General features: G+C 46.4%; 3 protein-coding genes across 5 annotated transcripts; 1 reads left to right on the plus strand and 2 right to left on the minus strand.

Annotated features, from left to right (window-relative positions):
* Window positions 1-7,059: 7,059 nt before the first annotated feature.
* BTBD18 (BTB domain containing 18) lies at window positions 7,060-13,856 on the plus strand. Its single transcript, XM_036076535.2, has 2 exons — window positions 7,060-7,224; window positions 11,797-13,856. The coding sequence occupies exons 1-2, from the start codon at window positions 7,101-7,103 to the stop codon at window positions 13,854-13,856; spliced, it is 2,184 nt and encodes a 727-aa protein (XP_035932428.1). The 5' UTR covers window positions 7,060-7,100.
* A 746-nt stretch (window positions 13,857-14,602) lies between these two features.
* Window positions 14,603-16,340, minus strand: SELENOH (selenoprotein H). Its single transcript, XM_036076547.2, has 4 exons — window positions 16,060-16,340; window positions 15,828-15,973; window positions 15,580-15,710; window positions 14,603-14,797 (listed from the first exon to the last, which is right to left on the minus strand). Exons 1-3 carry the CDS (start codon window positions 16,179-16,181, stop codon window positions 15,610-15,612), a joined length of 369 nt encoding a protein of 122 aa, XP_035932440.1. The 5' UTR covers window positions 16,182-16,340; the 3' UTR covers window positions 14,603-14,797; window positions 15,580-15,609.
* A 440-nt stretch (window positions 16,341-16,780) lies between these two features.
* On the minus strand, window positions 16,781-25,778 carry TMX2 (thioredoxin related transmembrane protein 2). 3 transcript variants are annotated; one of them, XM_036076543.2, is made up of 8 exons: window positions 25,499-25,772; window positions 19,695-19,755; window positions 19,337-19,450; window positions 18,995-19,071; window positions 18,651-18,757; window positions 18,397-18,462; window positions 18,175-18,304; window positions 16,781-17,644 (listed from the first exon to the last, which is right to left on the minus strand). In XM_036076543.2, exons 1-8 carry the CDS (start codon window positions 25,685-25,687, stop codon window positions 17,498-17,500), a joined length of 891 nt encoding a protein of 296 aa, XP_035932436.1. In that variant the 5' UTR covers window positions 25,688-25,772; the 3' UTR covers window positions 16,781-17,497. The 3 variants fall into 3 exon arrangements, with proteins under 3 accessions (XP_035932436.1, XP_035932437.1, XP_035932438.1); XM_036076544.2 differs by lacking the exon at window positions 25,499-25,772 and having other exon boundaries at window positions 19,337-19,525; XM_036076545.2 differs by lacking the exon at window positions 16,781-17,644 and having other exon boundaries at window positions 18,179-18,304; window positions 18,408-18,462; window positions 25,499-25,778.
* Window positions 25,779-26,020: the final 242 nt, after the last annotated feature.

Consider the following 26,020-nt stretch of genomic DNA (forward strand, 5'->3'; position numbering starts at 1 on the left):
TTTGTGCACTTCAAGCTCAAGATGCTCTAGTTCGTACATTCTCTTTTTACATTTAACCCAAGTAAAGGATTATACGAGTATTCTTTTCTTAAGAATTATCCTTAATATGTTCTTACACTGTTATGCCACAAAGGACAGAGACTGGATTTTTTTTTTTAACAGGCTTGACAAAGACTAGTATTTTATGGTCACTTGGTGGTTACTAAACAAAGATGATAATGATGAATTCAAAATTTCCTTTCTCTTTCTTACTGAAAAATCTAAATTCTATCCTGTAGACTGTTGCCAAATGGATCTTCATAAAGTTTTCATAATCTAAAATAATGGTTAAGAGCATAGGTTCTGCACTCAGACTGCCTGGCTGCAAACCTTCCTCCTCTGCAAGAACAATTAAGTAAATGTATTACTATGCGACCTTGGACAAATTCTATAACCTCTCTGAGCCTCTGTTTCCTTAACTGTAAAATGGGGATAATAACTATATCTCTCACAGGACTGCTGTGAGAATTAAAATACACATAAAGTTCTTAAAACGTACAGCATTTGGTTATAAACTCACTAAGAATGAGTTGTTGTTTTTTTTTTTTTTAAGGATTTTATTTATTTATTTGACAGAGAGACAGCGAGAGAGGGAACACAAGCGGGGGGGTGGGAGAGGGAGAAGCAGGCTTCCTGCAAAGCAGGGAGCCTGATGCGGGGCTCGATCCCAGGACCCTGGGACCATGACCTGAGCCGAAGGCAGACGCTTAACGACTGAGCCACCCAGGCGCCCCAAGAATGAGTTATTATTACCAGTACCAACCCTGCCCCCAAACCTTCAGTGGCTCACCAATGCCCCATAAGAGCAAACAATAACGGAGCATCTATCATGTGAAAGGCACTTTGCACTCACTGTCTCTAACTTCTAAAACAACACCATGGAGATAGTACTACCCCCATTTCACAAATGAGGAAATCAAGGTTCAACAAGGTGAGGAAACTTGCCTGAGATCATCTGGCTACGAAGTGAACCCCTCATCCATCTGACTCCAAAGCCTGTGTTCTTTCCATCACTTTACACTGTGGTCAGGGTAAAGGCCAAGTTCCTCGTCTGCTTTCAAGTGTATTCATTCAATACACTAAAGTCACATTTATTAACCATAATCTGACCTTTCCTTATCTATCTAAACTGGAATTCCACTTCTCCTCAGTATGTGCCCTTCTAATTAAGCTGATCCAGTCATTATCCACCCCCTCATATTCTGTCTACAGTCTCACAGACCCTTATATTTGATCTCAAGTGGCCAAGAAAAGGACTTCTCTCAAACAGGCATCCCAGCACTTGTTTGGTGGGCTTTAAACAAACCAGACTGGGAAATGAATACATTTAACAGAGAAATGAACAACCTTTAACTCTCATTATCTAGGAATCTTCTACTATCTTATCACATCTTTCTTTTTAAGATTTTATTTATTTGAGAGAGAGAGAGAGAGAGAGCGCACATGCATGCACATGCATGTGTGGGGTAAGGAGCAGAGGGAGAGAGGGTAAATCAGACTCCCTGCTGGGCAGGGAGCCCGACTCGGGCTCAATCCCAGGACCCTGAGATCATGACCCGAGCTGAAGGCAGACACTTTACCGACTGAGCCACCCAGGCATCCCTCTTATCACATCTTCTACCTCTACTTAACATCTAGTATTCCTGATCCTCCATAGCAAGTTCAAAAGCCAAAGATGATTGCCAAAGGAAAACAACCAGCACAAGAAATGTTTTTTGGGGGGGAAGAAACATTTGTTGATTCATTGATTCCTAGATCAGAGCCATATTCTAGAATATTCTATGATCTTCTAGAGACAGATTGATCTTGTTTCCTTCACATCACCACTAAAAACTTGCAAGTATTTTGCCTTCCTTTTGTGTTTGCTTTCCCGTCTCCCTCACCAGAAGATAAGCTATATGAAGACATGAATGGTGTCTTTCTAGTTCATGGTGTATCCCCAGAGCTCAGCCTAATGTCTCACATTTAGCAACAGATGGATGAGTAAATGAAGTCTCTTGGCTTACCAGTTATGTAATCCCGAGTAAGTCATTTTATATTAATGAATTTGTAGATAACATTTGAAATAAAGTTATATACAAATCAAGAAAGATAACTCAGGGGGCGCCTGGCTGGCTCAGTTGGTAATGCATGTGACTCTTAATCTCGGGGTTGTGAGTTCAAGCCCCACACTGGGTGTAGAGCCTATTTAAACTTGGTGGTGGAAAACTTGTTAAATCTATCTGAAACAGCTGTCTTCAAATAAAGCATCACAAGGATTAATACTCAGTGGGAAAAACTGTTTTTTACACCTGAGTGGACTCAGGTGACCCAAAGTAAAAAGACGAGTTTTGAAAAGATCTGCCTGCTTATGTGACAAATGAAGTAAAGAGGGGCAAGGGTGAAAGCAAGGAAATTAGTTTGAAGGTCAAGCTGCAGTAATACGGAGTTGACCACAATGGTAGCAGTAAAAATGGAGAGAAGTCAATGGGTTGAGGATATGTTTAGAGATACGTGGTTGTTTTTTATTTCGGGGTTTTTTTTTCTTTGTTATCTTTCTTTCATTTTGCTTTGTTTTTAACACATGGAATATTACATTCAGTGTTCGGTTTTACAACTCTCAAAGTGTAATCTACCCCCCCACAGCCATCACCACTTAACACACAAAGAAAAACAAGATTCCATAAAATGGTAAAAGATTAGGGAAGAGCTGGGAAATAATTTTGTATTCAAAATAGAAATATTAAAAATAAATAAAATAATTTTTTTAATATTAAAATTATTATGTAGGGCTGAGTGCTGTGCTATCTCTACTTCTAAAATAGCTAACACCATAAATGCCAAGGAGAAGAAACGAAAAAAAAAACCCAACTCCAAAAAGCACTGGCTATCCATACAAAGGAAGACAAAATATTTTCACTCATTTCTACCCTCTGGTGGCTACACATTACCATCGAATGTTTGTCACTTTTAAAGCCCTGGGTAGGATGGCCGTTTATCATTCCTTTTAGAAACTCCACCATTACAAGATTTATCTAAATGGTGTTGGATTAAAAAAAAAGAAAAAAAGAAAGAAACCAAGATGTGAGTCCTATTTCCTGAAAATTAATCTAATCATAGTAACAGTGAATTCATGAGGGGATATAGTATTTCTATTTTTCTTACAAGTCCACAGAATCACTTCTACTGGTATTTCACCTGCCCACTCGAGTCTTGATTCCACAGTAAGGTGCCATAAACAAACACTGTTCTGTCTTGTCTTTTTTTTTCTTTCTTTCTTACTTGCTTGTGTGTGTCCTCTTTCTGCTAAGTTTTATGTCCCTTCGCGAGTTGCTTCCTCTTCAAAACATAACTGCAGCCGAAAATGTGTTCTGTTCCTTGATCTTTTTTCCAACTTGAGAGCAGGCCCCAACCTAGGAAAATATTACCTGACTTGGAAATGCACCCCACCCCCCTATATTTCACTCAACCTTCCCAAATCCTTTAAAAATATTTAATTGTAGTATAATTGACATACTCCTCAAATCCTTTTTGGAAAGGTGTTAGATATCAACAAAGACGTATTTGAGCGCAAAGTACTACTCACCTCTCGACACTCTCGTCTGTTCCTTTGCAGGTTCCCCTTCTCTCAGGCATCTTCGAGTTCGGCCTCCAGCTGGCCTCAGGGGAAGTTGCTCCATTTTAATTCACCACACTCCGTCACCAATGGCTTCGGATTCAGCCATCTTCATCTAGAGCTGGACGTCACGGGGCATCTGACCGAAACCAGGCCCCAGATCCACATACACACACACACACACACACACACACACACACGCGCGTAAGAACCGCTGCCATCTTCGTCTAGAGCTGGATGTCGCGGGGGCATCTGACCGAAACCACGCCCCAGATCCTAACACACACACACACACACACACACGCACACACGTAAGAACCGCTGCCATCTTCGTCTAGAGCTGGATGTCGCGGGGGCATCTGACCGAAACCAGGCCCCAGATCCTCACACACACACACACACACACACACGTAAGAACCGCGGCCATCTTCGTCTAGAGCTGGACGTCGCGGGGCATCTGACCGAAACCACGCCCCAGGTCCACACACACACACACACACACACACACGTAAGAACCGCGGCCATCTTCGTCTAGAGCTGGACGTCGCGGGGCATCTGACCGAAACCACGCCCCAGGTCCACACACACACACACACACACACGCGCGCGCGCGCGTAAGAACCGCTGCCATCTTCGTCTAGAGCTGGACGTCGCGGGGCATCTGACCGAAACCAGGCCCCAGATCCTCACACACACACACACACACACACACACACACACACACACACACGAACCGCTGCCATCTTCGTCTAGAGTTGGACGTCACGGTGGCATCTGACCGAAACCACGCCCCAGATCCTCACACACACACACACACACACACACACACACACACACACACACACACGTAAGAACCGCGGCCATCTTCGTCTAGAGCTGGACGTCGCGGGGGCATCTGACAGAAACCAGGCCCCTGATCCTCACACACACACACACACACACACACACACGCACACACACGAACCGCGGCCATCTTTGTCTAGAGCTGGACGTCGCGGGGCATCTGACCGAAACCAGGCCCCTGATCCTCACACACACACGCGCGCGCGCGCGTAAGAACCGCTGTCCATATTTATAACGTGGGTTGGCATTCTCTCTAAACGTTTAATCGTGAAATCATTTAACTTTTTTATATCACCCCTGAAAACAGCTGTTTCCAGTCAGGTGCGCTAAATAAATCACCTCTGGAAGGACACCGGAGGCCACTCCACGCGGGAAGTTCTGCAACCCCCTTGGTCGCACCAGTTCTCCGAGATTTAGGGTGGAGTGGAATCTGTGAAAAGCCTGAATTCAGACACTAGCCTAAAGACCTCGTTCCCAAACATCCCTGGACTAAGGATCTATCGAGAGTAGACAGACCTGGTCAAGGTGCGAGGAGAGCCATCCACGGGCTTTTTCCTCCGGGAAGCCTGGGGCGCTCTCACAGGGCCAGGGCCATTTATCAACAGCCTCTTCAACGGGAAGACACAGGTGTCCTGCAACCGCCTTGGAGCCTGCCCTACTGGGGTATCCTGACTCTCTTGTCACTGTGATTTCATCCAGTGCTGAGGAAAAAGACGGCCTCCATCAGGCTCCCTCCTGAGCAGGCTCTCCTGCCTACCTCTCGCAGCCCGACCATCTTGGCTTAGCCCTCAAGTCCCTCGAGACTTAGCCTCCCGCCCAAAGTGCTCCTGTCCCTGTGATTGGCCGTCCGAGGAGCCTTCGGCCAATGGGGATGACGTATTCAGGCAGACGTCAGGACGAGGGCTGGGGGAGGAGGAAGGACGTCGGGCCCCGCGACGCGCCGTGCGCGAGGACGGTGGCGCGAGGTGGGTGGCGTGAGCCGCGTGGCCTCAGGCGCTCGCTGTCACCACCTCCCGATGCAGGAGCGTGGCGGGGCCCGCGGAGGTAAGAGGGCAACGGGGTGGCTGCAAAGCCCGTGCGGCCGGGCGCGGTGCTGACGGTGAGCCCTGAATTCGGGCCTCCGGGAACCCCACGCTCCATTCCCAGAAACCTTCGCGCCGAGAGGTTTCTCTTCAAAGGAGTTGGGCCGGGGCGCCCAGAGCGTGCGGGACGCCCAGCATTGCAGGGCCTTCCCTGACGCCCGGCTTTCTCCGCCAACCCCGATTCCTCGGTTCTGGACGGGGAGAGGAACCCTCAGGCCATTGGCCCACCTGAGCTGCTTTGCTAAACCTTCCCGCACGAGGCTGGACTTTGGGAGGAAGCAGGGCAGGCTGGACAGAGGACCCAAGCACAAAGAGGTCGGCAAGTGCAACTCCGACTGCAGAGCTATTCCAGGTTGGATCTGGGGGCAAGGCCGGGTGCTGGTGGGTTGGGAAGCTTCCCTAGAGCCTCTGTTTGGGACCTTGCAAGAGCAGCCATCCTCCGCCCCCATCTCTCTGGCTGAGAGTGGAATTGAGCCTACCCCTTCTTAGTTAACCTTTCCACTTTATTCTTTCCTGATAGTTTGACGGGAACTGTTCAGATCCTCAGTGCCGCCTGACAGAAAACTGCATGCCAGGAAAGGAACACCAGCTGTGCAGTGAGTGTGGGGGTTTCAGTGCAAAAAGCTGGAAATGGAGTAAGCCTGAATTCAGAATATCCAGCTTGTATCGGGAAGGGTAGAATGCTTAATTATCCCTGCTCCGTTGTTAGCCAGGCGATTAACCAGACTGACAAACCTAAAGGCCGGATTCTTTGCCAATTTCCAGGCCGCATTAGGCTCGCTTTGGTCAAGAACATCTGAAGCAAGAGTGGCAGCGTCCTTATTTCTGTGAGAGATTTTCCCACCGAGTCCAGCACCTGCTTTTCTTTACTGTGCACCCTCTGCTGGTTAGTGTGATAGAGTGAGCTCAGAGAAAAGGTGTGTACAACTTCCTAGAGAATTTTCCATTCAGTGTTGTTTCTTTGAAAGTGTTAAATTGAGGATTATACCTATGGAACTCAGAAGTGTGTTGCTCAGGAAGAATATGAGTTGTCAGCACTGTAGGCACTGAGTCTGGCAATGTGAATGAAGAAGGTTTGAGGATAACAACAATAGCTACCATTTTAAAGTGATAGTTATGTGTCAGGCACTCACAGTGCTAAGCAATTTTACCTGCATTGACTCATTTAATCTTTAAAACAGCCCTACCAGGTAAGTACTGTTATCATTACCATTTCATGGATGAGAAAAGTGAGACTCAGAAAAGTTAGGTCATTTGCCTGAGATTATACAGCTAAGCTAATAAATAATAGAACTGAGATTCAAATCTACACTTGCTTCTAAGCTCCCACATGTAACCACTGTGATATTTCTTGAGAGACTCTTGGCACAATTTCTAGACTTATGATAACTCAGCTCGTGGCTATTATCTCCCACTTTCAAGATTTTCCTACCATTTCAAAGACAAAAAACAAATTAGGTACAGCCATTCTTCTGAAATATACTTTCTCATCCACAGGAATCTGATCTGTGAAAACCTAGGAGGTTTGTTAAGAGACCAACATGTGCTCTCCCGCCAGTTCCAAAATCCTATACAGGAATCCCCGGTTTCTCCGGTTAGCTTTTCTGCAGCTTCATCACCAGCAACAGACTGGTGTGTTCTGTGATGTCCTTCTGCAGGCAGAAGGTAAGACACTAGTGCGGACTCAATTGAAAAGTCACTATAGGGGCGCCTGGGTGGCTCAGTCGTTAAGCGTCTGCCTTCGGCTCAGGTCGTGATCCCAGAACCCTGGGATCGAGCCCCACATTGGGCTCCCTGCTCCGCGGGGAAGCCTGCTTCTCCCTCTCCTACTCCCCCTGCTTGTGTTCCCTCTCTTGCTATGTCTCTCTCTGTCAAATAAATAAATAAAATTAAAAAAAAAAAAAAAAAAAGAAAAGTCACTGTAGAATACTCACTGTAGAATAAGATAAAATGAGTTCAGGGCTGGGGAGTAGAGCACAAAACCAAGAAAATGTATTATTGCCCTTGAGCACTATAAGTTATTTGGTAAAGAGCTGTTTGTTTCTAGGACAGTTACTGTTTCCAAGAGTGAAAATGAGACTGTGCTCTTTTTCTCTTAAAAAATGTAAGTGGGGGGCCACCTGGGTGGCTCAGTCATTAAGCTTCTGCCTTCAGCTCAGGTCATGATCTCAGGGTCCTAGGATCGAGCCTCACATCTGGCTCCCTGCTCCACAGGCAGCCTGCTTCTCCCTCACCCACTCCCCCTGCTTGTGTTCCCTCTCTTGCTGTGTCTCTGTCAAATAAATAAATAAAATCTTTAAAAAAAAATGTAAGTAGGGGGGTGCCTGGGTGGCTCAGTTGGCTAGGCATCTGCCTTCGGCTCAGGTCATGATCTCAGAGTCCTGAGTCTGGCTCCCTCCTCAGTGGGGAGTCTCTCCCTTTCCCTCTGCCCCTCCCCCTGCTCCTACTCTCAAATAAATAAATTTTTTTTTTATTTAAGATTTTATCTATTTATTTGACAGAGAGATAGCAAAAGCAGGAACACAAACAGGGGGGAGTGGGAGAAGGAGAAGCAGGCTTCCTGCTGAGCAGGGAGCCCGATGCAGGGATTGATCCCAGGACCTTGGGATCATGACCTGAGTTGAAGGCAGACGCTTAACGACTGAGCCACCCAGGCGCCCCTCAAATAAATAAAATCTTTAAAAAAAAAAAAATGAAAGTAGGGGCACCTTGGTAGTTCATACGTTAAGCATCTGCCTTTGGCTCAGGTCATGATCTCCGGGTCCTGGGAAGGATCCCTGTGTCTGGCTCCCTGCTCAGTGGGGAGTCTGTTTCTCACTCCACCCCCCCCACCCCCCCACCCCCGCTGGTTGGTTCTTTCTCTCAAGTGAATAAATAAAATCTTTTTAAAAAATGAAAGTAATGTAAAGTTTAGTAAGCATAGAAATTCTGTAAAAGGTGGATAATAATAATGTAATGAGATGATTGTGAAGATGGAGATAACATACACACGGCACTTAGAACAACACTTTTAATATACTAAGCACAATATAAGTGTTAGACAATACCATTACATATTTTCCCATTTTCTTACCAAGCTTCTGATTAATTTTTCTCATCTTCAAATTGATGGTTTTTGTTGTTTGTTGTTAGACCTAAAAATATATATAGTTTATTTCCACCCCTTTTCTTTACACTTGAAATGTTCAGTCGGTATGAAGTAGAGCCTGGTATCATGTATTTCTCTTGGTTTTTTTAAGTAGGCTCCATGCCCAGCGTGGAGCCCAGTGAACGACTTGAACTCATGACCCTGAGATCAAGACCTGAGCTGAGATCAAGAGTCGAACCCCTAACCACCTGAGTCTGGTATTCTAAAAAAAGCCCAAAACTAGGAGTCAAAGTCTTAGCTTTGTTACTTAGAAGTTGAGTGACAAATGGGCAAGTCCCACTTCATCTCTCTGGAGCTCAGTTTCTTCATTTATAAAAAAGGATTATGACAACCATCATCGTGTAGCACTCTATACTTTGAAGAGTACATACAGTATCATCTAGTGACTCATTTGATTCTTACAACAGCCTTGTGAGGTAATGTTATATGATTCCAGTTCTATAGATGAGTTAATTGAGGCTTTGGGAGTTAAGTGACTTGCCTGTTGGTGCTCTTAGTAAGTAGAGTTGGGATTCATTCCTTAATTCAAAATAAAAAAACAATCAATTGCCTGTTGTTTGTTAGAACAGTGTACTAGCATGGGCATACAGTATATATGAAGATAAAATCCCTCCTTGTACAGAAATCATGAAAAGGGGAGAGAAACCCTGAGATAACCAGTGGATCCAAGTAACTGTGCAATATAACAACATTGGAGTAAGTAAAGGCTGATACAGGAGCACAAGAGAGGGGCACCTTCCCAGACGTGAGGAGGTTGGGGGACAGGGGTTAGGGTGATTTTCTTGGAGAAAATAACCTCTTAGTGGAGATCTGGAGGACAAACAGGAGTAGGAGGAAGTGGGAAAAGATTTTCCCAGGCAGAGAGAACAGCATGTACAGAGATTTAGATATGGCCAAGGATTTGTGAGTGGTTCACTATGGCTAGAGGGCAGACTCCAAGAAGTGTATTGATGAGAGATACGGCTAGAGAAATTAGCGGCAATGTGTAAGTTCTGAAGTGTTATGCAAAGGAAGTAGGTCTTATCCTCAGAACATTGGGAAATGTATTTTTTTTAAAGATTTATTTATTTATTTTAGAGAGTGTGCATGCAAGCAGGGAGGGGCTGAGGGAGAGGGAGAGAGAGAATCTCAAGCAGACTCCCTGCTGAGTGTGGAGCCTGATGCAGGGCTCAATCCCATTACCCTGAGATCATGACCCAAAATGAAACCAAGAGTCAGACACTCAACTGACTGAGCCACCCAGGCACCCTGGGAAACGTATTTAAAGGTATTAAGAAGAAGGTCATGATCAGATGTCTACTTGGGCTGCATGAGAAGAATTATTGGATTGTTGTTGAGTCCAGATAGGAGGCCATTTTGGAATCCAGAGAGGGAATGGTGGCCTAAAACTAAGGCATTGAGAATAGAGAAAAATGTGTGCTTTATAAACAAAAAGCATTTACAAAACTTGGGGCAGTTAAGGGCATAGGCTCTGTAACCAAACTCCCTGGGTTCACATCTCCTCCGTGTGACTTGCTAACTGTGTAATTGTGATGGGTATGTTACTTAGATATGCCACGGTTTACTCATCCGTAATAACAGCTACTTCACAGAATTGCAGTGAAGAGTAAATGAATGAATACTGGTAAAACCTTTACTTAGTACATTACATGGCATGCACTAAGGACTCGAGAAATAGTTTGTTGTTGTTTTTTTTAAAGATTAATGTTTGAGGGCGCCTGGGTGGCTCAGTCGTTAAGCGTCTGCCTTCGGCTCAGGTCATGATCCCAGGGTCCTGGGATCGAGCCCCACATCGGGCTCCCTGCTCAGTGGGAAGCCTGCTTCTCCCTCTCCCACTCCCCCTGCTTGTGTTCCTGCTCTCGCTGTCTCTCTGTCAAATAAATAAATAAAATCTTTAAAAAAAAAAAAAATTAATGTTTGAGGGGCGCCTGGCTGGCTCATTCAGTGGAGCTTGTGACTAATGATCTCAGGGTTTTGAGTTCGATCCCTATGTTGGGTGTAGAGATTACTTTAAAGTAAGAATCTTTAAAAATAAATAAAAATTAATGTTTGATTAGACACAGTGGGTAAAGGAGAACGATCAAAGATGACTTGTAGTTTCCAGGCTTGGGCAGCTGGATAAAGTGGATACTTATTTTGAAGTAAGAAATGGGAGGTTTGGGGTTAGGGAATGGAGTTCACTTTCTAGAAAGGTTGATGCAGGCCATGGCATGTTTAGTGTCTCAGGAAAAAGGTATCTGGGCAGAAGCAGGACCTGGGAGTCAGCAGCAAGCCTTTGGAAATTGCAGCCAGATGGAGATTGCCAAGGAAGTGCTCATAAAGAAGGTGGCTGAGGACAGACGACTGCCTGGTAGGCAGTGCCTAAGAGGGTCAGGAGAGAATTGAACCCTGATTGTCTATATCCAAAGCTCACATTCTATTACAAACAGCTTCTATAAAATTTTTGAACTCTCATGTGAGTCTAAAAAAAACTTGATCCCCTCCTTTGTGTCAAGCAGTGGGTTTACCTCAGAGAGCAAGACAGATACAGTCTCTGTCCTCACAAAGCTTCACTTCAGTGAAGGAGGTGACACTTACAATATGGATAGCTAAGTGCTCTGATAGCTAGAGTACCTCTCTGTGCCCAGGAGCACCTAACCTAGACTTGAGGTGGGATGGGGATAAGCTTTCTGAGAGAAGTAACGTCCAAACTAGATTTTCAGGGTTTGTTTTTAAGATTTTATTTATTTATTTGAGAGAGAGAAAGAGCAGGAGCGGGGGGGGGGGGGGGGGCAAACAGAGAGGGAGCAGACTCCCCTCTGAGTAGGGAACCTGACGCGTTTCTTGATCCCAGAACTCTGAGATCATGACCTGAGCCGGAGGCAGACAGTCAACCAACTGAGCCATCCAGGGCCCCTAAACTGGATTTTGAAGGATAAAATGGAGTTAGCTGGGTAATGACAGAAGGTTCCAGGCAGACAGGACCAAATTTCTATTTGAACTCCCATGGAGGAAAACTGAGAGAAAGGGCAGCACATTTGGGTAGTAAAGACTGCTTAGCCCATGAACATGCCAGTTTGCACGAGGTAACAAAGCGGATTTCCTTCCAGGTGAGGCAGTCCCAGCTCATTGCTGCATCCTGTCAGCCTGCAGCCCCTTCTTCACAGAGCGCCTGGAGCGGGAGAGGCCAGCTCAGGGTCGGAAGGTGGTGCTGGAGTTGGGGGGCTTAAAGATCAGGACACTCAGGAAGCTGGTGGACTTCCTGTATACCTCAGAGATGGAAGTATCTCGAGAAGAAGCCCAGGATGTGCTTTCTGCTGCCCGTCAGCTCCGTGTATCTGAGCTAGAATCCCTTCAGCTAGAGGGTGGGAAGTTGGTGAAGGCCCCCCAGGGCCGAAGACTGAACCGGGAGTGCTTACAGCCTCCAAGTGCAGCACCAATCTCTGCCAGGGTGGTGGCATCCAGCCGCCGCCCTCGGACTCCACTGCCTGCAACCCAGACTCCTTGTCCTCTTGGGCCAGTGAGATTGAAGCCCTCAGGGAAGGAGGAGGGGCCCCTGGAGAAAAGCAACCGACAGAATGAAGAGAATTTGTCTGGCAATCTGCTCAAGAAGAAGGCCAGAGCTTGCCCAACTCCACAAGAAAAAAGCTCTTCACCATCAAGCCACAGTCAGGGACCAAGAGAGAATAAGAGTGACCCTGCCCTTGCTCCTACAGCACTTTCCCCACCCAGTATGTATCCCTCTGTGGATGAGCGGCTATTGCCCAGAAAGATCAGACTGAGTCGCTCAAAGCCGTCTCCTGATATCTGTACATCCAAGCCTTCCAGCATGGTAAGCAGACCTAGCTCAGTACCCACAGCCCCTGGCCGGCGCCTTTGGCGGCAGAAGAGTATAAATAAAGTACCAGAGGACAAGGAGAAACCAGGGGGAGCTAGTCCTCTACAGAGCATCCCAAGCCCATCTGGCCTTGGAAAGACAGGTGGGAGCAAGAAGCGGAGCCCTGAGGTCAGGGCACCAAACTCCGACTCTGCAGAAGAGGGGCAGGTTGGAAGAGTGAAACTTCGGAAGATTGTCAATGGGACATGCTGGGAGGTGGTACAAGAGCCTCCCCTCAAAAACTCTCAAGATAGCCCTCAGATCCCAGAACCTCAATACTCAGAAGAGCCTGTGAGTACTCAGCCATCCTCACTTAACCAGCAGGACCAGTCATGTGCTCGGGTAGACTTGTGTCAGGACTCCCCAGTGTGCTCTCGGCTCCAAGACATGCTGCTCTCTGCTGGCCACTCCCCAGACCACCCAGGGGTGAAGTCCGAGTTCGGGTCCAGTCCAGAACTGGTAGGGAAGGAGCCCGGGTTGGATACTGACTGCAGAGAGCCCTACGCATTTGACACAGACCTGCTGGGGCCGCCCTGCGAAGCCGAGGAGTACCGCATCACAAGTGCCGCCGCCACCAGTGAGCTGGAGGAGATCCTGGACTTCATGCTGTGTGGCTCAGACATTGAGCCCCCCATAGGGTCTCTGGAAAGTCCTGGAGCCGAGGGCTGCAGGACCCCTAGCTATCACCTGACAGAAACAGGAAAGAACTGGATGGAAGGGGAGGAATGGTGTTTGCCGGACATGGAACTCTGGCCCAGGGAGCTCACGGGACTGGAAAAGGAACCTGTTGGTGAGAACAATGAGCCAGTTGAGCCCTTTAACCCCCTTGTTATGTCCTCTGAGAACAAAGAGCCAATTGAGTCCCTTAGCCCCCTTGTCATACTCTCTGAGGTGAGTGAAGGGGAGGTACTTTCAGTAGGAGGCTCTTGGACTCCAGATCTAGAAATTACCAGTTCCCAACCACTGGATGGTCAGAGAGATAAGCTTCATATTGACTCTCTTGACCTTCCCCAAAGGTCCTATGAAGACCTCTCACCTCCCTGTTCAAACTGGATGGATACTAGGCCAGAAGTGTCCCTAAGTATGGATGAGGTATTGTATCCTGCTCCAGAGGCAGGCAAGGAGGTACCTGGCAACTCTGAGTTGTTGGACCCACTTCCTGCCAGCTCCGAAGAGGAAGAGATTGATGTGGTGGACTGGACATCAGAGGGGAGGCTGGTGCCCACTGGTATTCCCTCTGTGTGGCCCGACCCTTCCTCAGAGTCAGATACAGAGGTGGACATACTCACGTAGAACAGGAAGTGCAGGTTAGGGGCAGTGGGAGGGTGGGAAATGTTGGCTAGCAAAAGGTTTATTGGCAGAGGCTAGCACGTGCCCTGTCCTCTTAGCACAAGAGGCAGGTGTACTCCTAGTTCTCTTTAGGTCCCTTCCTCTCCTCCCCAGGCTTTGGGAGCCAGGCAAAAGCAGTACCGTGGGTACGAAATTATGAACTTGAACCATCTTATTTCTTTGTAGTCTATTTTCCAGTTAGTGATAAACAAGTGAAACTACAAACTGTGTGGTCCCCAACTCTACTGGGTCATAAGTAACAACCAACACCAGGTCTCCTAAGTTATGAGGCATTTAGTCACTGCTAATTCAGTAATAAATGAGAAAGAATACCTTCTGTGAAACAGAAAATGTTCCAGAAGGTGTGAAACAGTGCTGGGGTGGAACAAGTGGGTATGAGTAACAGGACATTTTCCCAAACCTAATGTATGTGGCTTATTCAATCCAGTATGGGAGGTCTAGCCAAACCTCTGCAGAGGCCAAAAAGACATAACTTCCATCATCACTTCCAAGAAGTGAGTTGAAAAAGATAGATGCTTTTTTAAAAATAATTTACTTTTTTTCCCCCCACAGTTTTTGCAAGTATTTCACATGATCTACCAGAGAACCTAGGAGCTCCAGGTTAATTTGTGACCTCAGAATATGAAAAATACAAGGGGAGCCAATCCCACAAAAGGCTGGTTTTGTCCATTTCTTACCATAAGATTAAGTTTTACTTTATTATTCAAATACTTTATTTCAACTTTTATTAAACCAAATCCAAGAACTTTTCAATGCCTTACTAGAGGGTTGCCTCACAACTGAACCATCCTTTCTGGAGGGGAAGAAACCATGGCTTCAGGTACATGACTGAAGTTTTGGCCATGTTCCATCATAAATGCTCCAACACCACCAGGGACAGGAGGCTGTAAACATGACAGGCGAAAAAAAAGGTTAGAGCAGGGGTCCAGGCAATCCTAAAGCCTGAGGAAGCTGTGCCCCCCACCCTAGAACCCACAAACCCAGGGGGAGTTCAAGGATTGCATCCTCCCCCACATTTTACTCAGCATATCAAGTGCCTGACAACAATGTCCAAGTACTAGGGATAAAGACCAGTCAAATTCTTGGGGCCACGAGTGACACTACTGTAGTTTTCACATGGGATTAACAGAAAACATACTAGGAACAAAAAACACAAAAAGGTAGGGTAGGGGTAAGCACACCTGAGATTACACAAAAATTGTGCCAGTAATGGGGGGGGAAATAACATAAAAACAAGTGTCAACGACCTTAACTCACAAAAGAGGAAACCGGTGGGGTTTCCACCACCAACTTTAGGAAACAAATGCCATCAGGTGTGCAAAATAAATTTCTAACAAATACAAAAACGGTCCGTACCCACCCCCCACCCCCACCCCCCGCCAGGGCAATAACCGCCATCTTCAAAGGGCACAACTTGCATTTCTATAAAGAGCCATTCACATTACCATCAGCAGCCTACAACTTAGCTCAGACAGTGAAACATGCAGTTAGCAAAGGGCACACTAAGAGGAAACAATTTTACTGCCGATTTCTATTTTTCCTACCAGCAGAAAGGGGAAATCCTGAGCAAGAAAAGAGTTACAAGTTGTAGATCATGTGTGAAATGAGAGGACTGTGAGGGCTGCTTCGCAAATACCCCAAATCCACCCCTACCCCCCCTTCATACCTCAGCGCGAGGACTTCTGCCCAACACACCCTACGAAAGGTGCTTCTTCAGCTCCTTCACCACCTCTTGAGGCTCAGGGAACTTGAGTTTGCGTGGGGGCCCCTTCTTAATCCCAGTCCAGAGCTCCACACCTGGAAAAAGACCGAGGAAGCGAAGTCACTTTGGAATGCACCAGCATGTCCCCCAAATGCCGAGGTGCCCGCGGGCTGAGCCCAGCGCCTCCCGCCTGCTCCCGGGCCGCCACTCACTGCTGCCGTCTGGGCGCAGCAGCGTCACCTCGAAGCTGCCCCTCCGGGCCTTGGCAGGATTCACCTCCACCGGAAGCTCCGGGGTCTCCAGGCGCAGCGCCTGGCTCAGGGCCGCGGCGTTGCGCCCGTAGACGCGTCAGCTCGTGCTAGAGAGAGATGGGGAAGGTCAGAGGCTGGGGCCTTGGCCTGCGACGCCCTGACCCGCCTCCCCGGGTTTCTCCAGACCCCTCACCAATGCTCGATCACGATGGTCGCGGCCTCCACTGCCTTCCGGCCGCCCGCCGGCTTCTCCTGTTTCGCCGCCGCCGCGACCACCGCCACCTCGGCCTTCCGCTTTCTGCCCCGAGAAGCCATGGGCCTGGAGCCTGGCAGGGAGCCGAGCCGAGCCGGGCGCGAATAGGGGCCCGACCAACCCCGCTCCGACCTCCAAACCACAGGCCAGGAAAGCCGCCGCCGGGACAAAGCGTCTCCCTAGCTGCGCAAAGCGTTGCCGAGAGCACACGTGGTCTGGAGGCGGGCTCCCTGGGCACAACCATTCTGCCCGCGGCGGGGGGGAGCTACAGGGCGCCCCAGACCGAACCACCCGCGCTTGCGGAGGGGCGCGGACTAGGCAGCTCCGAAACAATCCTGGCTTCACACAGGCGTTTCTGTAAGCCTCCGTCGGGCTAAATAGCGTGGACCACAACACACAGACCCCACCCCCGCCGACACACCTGCTCCCTGGAAACCGCGGGCCAATTCCAAAGCAAACCCACAACCTAACTCGGCGAGGTCAGTACTCCGGGATTACTATAACTAGCATTCCCTGACTTTCCCTGATCCTGGGGACCAATGCCGGGCAGTTGGAGAAACTCATCAGGATGGCCTTTGAAGTTGAGGAGGAGATATGCACTTCCTCTGCAATGGCCAGGCTTTTCTAATGGGCGAGGAACACACAGAGGCGCAAACAAAAGGAAATCCCAGTTTCTTTATTATGGAAAACCATCAACTGCGTGTTGGGAGTAGGCAGGAGAGTAAGTGAAACCCCATTCCTGCCCCAGGGCTTTCTCCGGGAGGCCCCACCACACAAAGGAATGTCTCAAACCTATTCCCCTTCCTCCCAAACTCCAAAAAATAGGGGGATTATTCAATATTATCTTCAATCAGTACACTCAGTGGTTAAAGGTGTCTCCTTGGGACCAGTGGCAAAATTAGCCTTATACTTTTTAAAGAAGGCCACAGGCCAAGCCAGAAGTGCCTAAATAAGCAAGGGTCCTTGAGGGAAAAATCCTAGCACAGACTCCATACACAGGCATCTTCTGTTAGGTTGAATATAATCTAAGCAGACTGTGTAGGTCCACTAAGAGGAGGGATGAAAACACAGCATGGTGGAGACAGGTGAGTGGTGGACAGTAACTGATAACTGACCCAAGCTTGGAGGGAAAGCATTTCCTCATCCATGGTGGATTTCTCCCTTCTTCCAGTGAAAGTTGGCCACAGCAGTGGTGGCCGTCCTGGAGGATGCCTGTCAATTCCCTGGAAGCCTCTTGAAAATCAGAAGCAGCCCCCTGCCCCACTCAGGGGTAGCCAAAGGAGAAAACATAAATTAAAGGCCCAGGCCTCACGCGAGGCTTGTGGTTACAGGAGGGGCAGCGCCTCAAAGGTGAGGAAGTACTGACAAGGCAGGGATTCTATTTGTCCTTCTTGCTTTCCCCATCTGGCACTTCTGTGGGGGTTGAGGCCGCGGGCTGCTCCTCAGGGGTATTATCTCCAGCCTTTGATAGCTTCTTGGCCCGTTGATATAGTTCATTCAAATTGAATTCTCGGATCACATTCTCCTGCACAAAAGAGGTACATACGCACATCAGGGTTCTGGTTGGAGAGTCCTTACTGGGAAGTAAGAAGTATTTAGACACAGTCTAGGAAAGAAGGAAGGAAAGGACAGAAATCTACTCTAACCTAACTCTCCTTTTTTGGGTACCTGGAAGTGTCAACCCTGCACAGTGAAGTACCCACTGTGCCAAGAATCACAGCTACATTATTTAATGTCCTCTACAAACCAACCCTGCGATCCGAGTGTCACTCTCTTCACTTTACTGCTAAGGAACCTCAGGCCTACAGACTATACTGACAAGGCCTTTGAGACTGAATCTTAATTAGTAACTGTTCCCCTGTACGAGGCAGTTCTGGCACACGGTAGAAGCACAACAAATTTGCTAAGTGATTCGTGAATGAATCTGGTAACTAGTCCACACTCTCAAAACTAGTGGGCCAAGTGGCAGAGCCAGGAATCAAACCCAGGCTGGGTTCCAAAGCCCATTACTGTTCTACACCCTTCTCCAAACCACTCGCTCACTCTTTCAGATACCTCAGAGAAGGTCCAAGAGACAGCTCGTCCTTTCTTGTCAATCTGTGGCCGCCGCATGACCTCCTTGCCACCTTGGAATAGGATCAGGGTAGGGAGCTGCTTGGTGAGGGGCGACGTGCTCACTTTGTACCTACAGGACCCAGAAAGTACTCTATAAATGCATCTGTCTACATCACTCCAAGTGATTTACTGCTCAGACCCTCTGTCCAGGCCCTTACATACCGTGTACTAACATCAGTGTAGCGTCCAACATCCACCTTCCCAAAATTTAGCCCTGTACAGTTGTACCTAAGAAAAATATATTATTTAACATAATGAAAGAAGAAAATGGGTCAAGGGAAGTGGAAATACAGATATTTGCGGAGGGTGGGGGGAGAAACGCCTTTGGTTACAATGTGCAGAAATCAAAGCCAAAAACACTGAGAGGGAAAGTACAGCACCTCTGCTCCCATCATCCCTCCCTATACAGTACTCACTTGAGGGAGAGGTCAGCATAGATAGGAGCAAACGACTGGCAGTCATTAGACCAATTGGCAAAGAACTCCACAATCCAAGTGACCCTCTTGTCCCGCTCTAGCTCTTCCTGCCACACACAGGGAAGAAACAGTGAGTTGGATCACACAGGCTCCCAGAAAGGTTCAGACTTGAGCATCTAATTCCTCACCCTGGCTTTCCCTCCCCCGTCTCCCTAGCTCCAGTAAGGATCCACAGTGCTCTTGACTTCCATGCTGAAGCAGTTACTCCTCCTAGTGAGTAAAAAGCACAACTACAAAATCACCCACAACGGACCCAAGAAACAGGAGAGAGGAAGAGAACTCACATCAATGGTTTTATCATTGAAGTACTTGATGTACTCAGGGCCCATATACAGGGGAGGTTTGCACGTCATCAGGAACACTAAACACGGAAAAAAGAGGTCAGAGGAAACATATAAGGCCTGCAGCAGGGGATTGACTTTCAAACTGAGTCAAAGATTTTAGGCACCAAAGAATACACTTTGTGGACATATGCAGACCACTGACATATTCTCTTCTTCTTAAAGTTTCTGTAGATTCGTATCACCTGAGCCACATACATAATTAATGAAGTACAAGATATGGAAGAAGGGTATGGAGAGACTTGTCTAGGGTTGGAATTTGGTTCCCACAACCAGTCTCCTTACCTATGCAGAGTGTGATGTAAAGCAGGCCCATGCGAATATCCAGACGGAAGAAAAGAATTGCATTGGCCACTTTACTAAACATGAAGATGTTGCCTATATGTTGCTCCACAGTGACTGAAACACAAAGATGTCACAGGTCAGGCTGGGCGGCATACTCCTATATCCTGTTTTGTCACTCTTCCTGTGGTACTTTGAAATGGGAGAGGGGGAAGAGGATAAAAGTCCAAGATCAAATTCAGCCCTGGCATGGAATAAGGGACTCATTCACCAAATAATGCCCCTCTCATAACAAGAATGAAAGCAGCTCTGGAGGGCATGTGGCCTAAGCTCAAGAAACTGAGGAGCAGGCTAAACTTACTGGATCTGCGGTTCTTCATCATCACAATGGCACTGAGGAACATCAGGATCTCCACTTCTCTCTGGAACAGAATCAAAGTGACAGGAATGCCATAAACACCGATGCTTCGGGTGGGTGAGGGAGCCCAATATGGAATAAAAACCAACAGAGATCCAAATTGGGAATGGTACCAGTAAAGAAATAACTGGAGTTGGCGAAGATGTGGTGGGAAAAACACCAGTCAGGTTCTAGCCTGCTACAAACCGGCTGGTGCCCTTTGGCAGATCACTTCACCTCTGAGCTTTGCTTTCCTCAGTGGAACAGTATCTGTCTCAAAATGTTACTGTGAGGACTAAATGAGATAATGGGTATGAAAGAACTGCATAAAGCCTAGTACCATATAATACTGTAAGACAATATTACCAACTCAAAATAAAACAAAATAAATAAAAGTTTTCCAGGGAAACTTCTTCTGTAATATTCCATTAATACAATATCTGGCTATTCCATTTTTTGGGCTTTGTTTACATTAAATAATTCCTCGCCATCCAATATTCATAGTGATAATCCATGGACTTTTAATAGGATTTGAGAGCTGAAGGGGGCCTCTCAGAGCTTTAGAAGGCCGTTTTCAGTACCTTGGGCTTCCAGTTCTTTCTCACTTTCTAGGCTCTAAGGTCTGTGAGACAAACAATAATCATGAAAAAGAAACAAACAAGGTAATTTCAAAGAGTAAAGACTGTAATGCATAACAAGGACCCTGTGAAAGAAAGCATGGTAAGGGGGGGGCAACTAGAGTCTAGATGGTCTGAGGCCTTCCAGACCTTTTTGTTTACAATATAGGAACCCAAATCACTATTTCACACAGAACCAATCAACTACAATTTACAACTAGAAGTCAGGGACCTTAGGTCCTGGGTTTTTAGCATCAGTCTCCAACAAAAAGTAACCGACTGGCTTTAGCAATAGACACGTAAAGTGGGGGTTAGGGAACATGACAGACCTTACTAAATATACCTGAGCAGAAAGCAGCACATTTTCACAAATGAAATTGGGTTACAATTGGCATTTAACAAACGTGGAAAGATGAACTTAAAAGGAAAAAAAAAAAAAAAAAAGGACCTGTGGTCAAGCAGGAGACCAAATGTAGGAATGAAAGGAAGAGCGTCTAAAGACAGTGGGTCAATGGCAGAGACTGGCTACGTATGCTCCAAACCCAGTTTCTGTTTCCTCCTGCACGTACTGCAGCTGGACTCTCAGTCTACTTGCATCCAAGTAGCACTGTGTGACTAGCATTCCTGCGTGGGATGTGAGTGGAAGCGATGTGCCACGTCTGTGCGGGGCAGGAAGCAAGCGCGTGTCCTCATGTTCCAGCTTCCTGTGCTCATCTGCTGGCTGGCTGATGACCCTAATGCCATAGGGGGAGGCAGAATGAGCCTGGGTTCCAGACAAACGGCATGAAGCAGAGCCCCTTTGGTTGTTCTGTTTGTTCCTTGTTTTTAAACTGTTGATTATGGAAAATTTCAAACATACATAAAAATAGGATACTAAAAGGTAGCAGAATGTGCCCCTCAAAATATGCTACTTTGGATTATTCTGCATTATAATTTTGAGCCTAAAAGCAATTAAGAAGTAGATACAAGAAAAGTTCCTTGCTCTCCCTCTATTTGTCTAAAAGCAAGACATACTTCATTTTTAGATTTTATTTATTTATTAGAGAGAGAGAGAGCATGCGCACAAGTGTGGGGAGGGGCAGATGGGGAGGGAGGGGAAGAGAATCTCAAGCAGACTGTGCACTGGGCTCGGAGCCCCACACCCGGCTCGATCTCACAACCCTGAGATCACAACCTGAGCCAAAACCAAGAGTCACAAGATTAACTCACTGAGCTACCCAGTTGCCCCAAAGCAGGACATAAATTTTTGAAAGTATTCCTCCAACCCTCTCTACCAGGACAAAAGTTAATCAAGGGAGACGATTTTAGACCCTATCAGCCTGGAAACAGCACCAGAGGAAACTAACAAAACAAATGAGAGCCTTTAGCTACCATTAGTTTACCTTCCCACAGTTTGCTGTCCTTGGAAGCCTTTGTTCAGTCATTTCTCCAAAAATGTATTGCTTTTTGTTGAGGATGTGATATAAGCCAGAGTTCTAATCCACCTCTGAGTTAATTCATTTTCCCTGGATATCTCCCATATATACATGAGGTATACATGTTAATAAACTTGTTTATCTTTTGTTTTTAATCTTTTATTACAGAGGTCTCAGCCAAGACCTCAGAAAGGTAGAGGAAAGAGGGCGCCTGGGTGGCTCAGTTGTTAAGTGTCTGCCTTCGGCTCAGGTCATGATCCCAGAGTCCTGGGATCGAGCCCCGCATCGGGCTCCCTGCTCTGCAGGAAGCCTGCTTCTCCCTCTCCCACATCTCCTGCTTGTGTTCCTTCTCTCACTGTGTCTCTCTCTGTCAAATAAATAAATAAAATCTTTAAAAAAAAATTAAAAAAAAAAGGTAGAGGAAAAATTAATTTTCCTCCCCTACAATACTTTAATCCCTACTACTCAGATTTAACAGTAACATTTTGCCAAAACAGTTCCATTTCATCTATGCTACCTACTTTTTTTGGAAAAATTTAAAGCAAATTCTAACTATATCATTTCACCTGCAAATACTTCAGTGTGTATCTCTTACAGATAAGGACTTTCTTTTTAAGGGGGGGAGGGGCAGAGGGAGAAGGAGAGAGAGAATCTTTTTTTTTTTTTTTTAAAGATTTTATTTATTTATTTGAGAGAGAGAGAATGAGAGAGAGCACATGAGAGGGGGGAGGGTCAGAGGGAGAAGCAGACTCCCTGCCAAGCAGGGAGCCCGATGCGGGACTCGATCCAGGGAGTCCAGGATCATGACCTGAGCCGAAGGTAGTCGCTAAACCAACTGAGCCACCCAGGCGCCCCAGGAGAGAGAGAATCTTAAGCAAGCTCCATACCCAGGCTGACCCGAGCAAAATCAAGAGTTGGATGCTTAACCAACTAAGCCACCCAGGCACCCCAAGGACTTTTTTTTTAAAGAAGCACCCCCTTTTTAAAGTTTATTTATTTGTTTTAGTAATCTCTACTTCCAATGAGGGGCTCAAACAACCCCAAGATAAAGAACTACATGCTCTTCCAACTGAGCCAGCCAGGCACCCTGGGACCTTTTTTTTTTTTTTAAACAAACCAAAATAGCATTATCACACTTAACACAATTAATAATTCCTTACTGTCATTTAATATTTGGTCCTTCTTCAAATGATCCCAATAATTTCAACTTGTCTTTGTGCAGTTGTTTGTTCAAATCAGGAACAAGCAAGCCAGATCCACACAATGCATTTGGCTTATGCGTTTCTTTGGGTTTTCTTTTATCTCTAAAGAATATCTATTCTTCCTTTTTACCCCAGGCTACTCATCTTTTAAAGACATTGAGTCATCTGTACTCTCAACTTTCCCACTTTCTGGATTTGGCTGCTTGCGAACTTATGGTATGATGATTTTCTATCTCCCATATTTCTTGTAAAGTGGCAATGAAATCTAGAGGCTTGAATACAATGAAATCCAAATCTTTTGCCAGAAATACATCATAGGTGGTGCTAGAGACTCCCTATTGCATCCCTTCAGAGGATACATCAACCTTTCATCTGATGGATTTAGCATCCACAGATGATCATTGCCTAGGTTTATTATTTCATTAGGGGTTGATAAATGCTTTTGTTGTTTGGTTGGTTGGATTTTTCGTTTTTTTGTTTTGTTTTTTTAGTAAGCTCTATGCCCAACGTGGGGCTTGAACACATGACCCTGAGATCAAGGGTTGTATGCTCCACTGACTGAGCTAGCCAGGTACCTCTCTTAAATGATTTTTAAATTTTATCAATCCTTGGGACGCCTGGGTGGTTCAGTCAGTTAAGTGTCTGCCTTTGGCTCAGGTCATGATCCCAGGGTCCTGGGATCGAGCCCCACATCGCTTCTCCCTCTGCCTGCTGCTCCCCCTGCTTGTGCTCTCTGTCTCTGACAAATAAATAAAATCTTTAAAAATAAGTAAATAAATAAACTTGTGTCACATCCCTGAAAATTTGAGGCTTGTTATTTTATTTTTATTTATTTACCTGTTGTTGCTAACATTATTTACCTTAATATCCTAACTTTCCAGTCACCAAGGTAAATCAGTAAAACATGGATTTTCCAGGAAAACAAACACTGGTTACGAACTCTATGTAATTAATTTTAAAAAATTCCATCAGAGAAATAGTAAAATACAAAAAATTCCAGTATTTTGCATATTATTAAATGAGAGTATTCAGAGAAATTAGTTATATAAAACGTCCCTATACTTATTAAAATCTTTACTACTACCCACTTACATCTTTGAGTCCCATTTTGGTTAAATCAGTATGGAATCCAGTAGTCCTCCCTTATCTGTGGTTTTAGTTACCTTCAGTCAACCACAGTCTGGACACAGATCCTCCTCCTCCTGACTTATCAACAGAAGGTCAACAGTAGCCTAATGCTATGTTACAATGCCTATGTCATTCACCTCACTTCATGTCACCTCACTTTATCATCTGATATCATCATCATCAGAAGGATGAGTACAGTACGATAGGATATTTTAAGGGAGGGAGACAAAGAGATCACATTGACATAATTTTCATTACATTACTTTGTTATAATCGTTCTATTTTATTATTAGTTATTGTTGTTAATCTCTTACTGTACCTAAATTGCAAATTAATTTATCACAGGTATGTATGTATAGGACAAAATATCATATATATAAGGTTTGGTACTATCCAGGGTTTCAGGCAACCACAGGGGGTCTTGCAATGAATATCCACCGCCCCCCCCCAGCTGCCCCAGATAAGGGGGGACCACTATAAAAATAGGATCATCTGAAGTAGCATGGGTACACTACACTTGAGCTTATCAGTAATACTGTCTGGGAAAGGACACAGGAAGTATGAAAGCGTTAGCAAGGGATGGAGAATAAAAATAAGGGAGTGGGTTCTGGTAAAGGTCAAGACTCACTTTGGGGGCTGGGAAAAAAGACAAAACCTCAGGCTGACCCTCCTCCCTCAGAACACTGCTGCCGCTGTACAGCTGAGAGCACCGAGCTTCAACTCACTTTTCTCCGCTCTCACTCAAGTACAGCAAGACTCTCGAGAGAGATTTCTTTACAGTTTTTTTTTTTACAATTTCTTTTCAACGGGTCTAACACTTGTGTTCATTTTTGCATCCTCAGGATGCGGCAGAGTGCCTAGCAGATAGTGCATGCCCTGGAAATGTTAACTGAATTAAGAGACGGCTGATGGAGTGTGCAGGTACTATGGCCAAAAGAGTGGTTTCAGGTCGCATTCACTCACTAGTTGACTCACTAGTGACTAGTTTGGCAACTCGCCTAACCACGCCGAGATCAATTTCTCCATGAATAAAACGGGAGTACTACTACCCTCCTTGTTTACCTCACTGGCTCCTCAAGAGGCTTTATATAATGGGTAGCCTTGTAAAATACTGAACATGTGTAGAGTTTGGGCACAACTGCTGACCGGCATGAATGGTGAGATGGAAAGAACCCTGGACTCAAGGATCCGAAGAGCCAGGCTGCTAAGCAAGTTCACCGGCTGTTTTCCCATCTTAATTAAGCATGAAGAGGTTTAGGCTCGATGATGGTCCAGGCCCTACATTCTAACAGTCTGTAAGTCCGCTACAGGCTCGGAACCTCAGGTATCCTCAAAAAGGGGAACCTCGGGGCTCCCGCATGCAACCTTGGGGAGCAGGGACAGTGAAGGTCGCGGGGTCCGCTCACCCAGTCAAAGTCACACGGGTTGCCGTCTTCGCGTTGCGTGGGGAGACTGTTGCAGAGAGGGGGTAGCTTCCTCACGAGTAGGAATGCAACAGACAGCAGGGCTGACAAAAGATAGTAAGGTCGGGCCAGCCATCGTGAAAGCCGTGGCACCGAATACACCAGAGCAATTAAAGGTGCCAGGACCGCCATCTTTCCGGCCTTTGCGGCGCCCGCCCAGCTTCGGCGTCTGTAGGTCTGGTCCCGCCTCTCCCACCATTGAGACTTCCTTTGGGTCTAGTCTCGGATGCACCGCCTCTGCGCCCGGAAGTATATCTCTGATTGGACGCTGCGGCAGGTAGAGGGGATTTGACACTTTATTGGTCGATCTAGCTGTCGCTTTCTCTAGTTAAGTCATTTTATTGGATATGCAACCGTGGCGATGGGAGACTACAGAAAAGAATTTAATAAGTTTAGATAGCACTTCCTGAACGTTCTCCTAAAGCGACGGAAGTAGTTACCCGAAAAAGGTAGGCGGGGCACCCA

This window comes from Halichoerus grypus, chromosome 11 (assembly GCF_964656455.1).
Source record: "Halichoerus grypus chromosome 11, mHalGry1.hap1.1, whole genome shotgun sequence".
NCBI classification, from domain to species: domain Eukaryota; kingdom Metazoa; phylum Chordata; class Mammalia; order Carnivora; family Phocidae; genus Halichoerus; species Halichoerus grypus.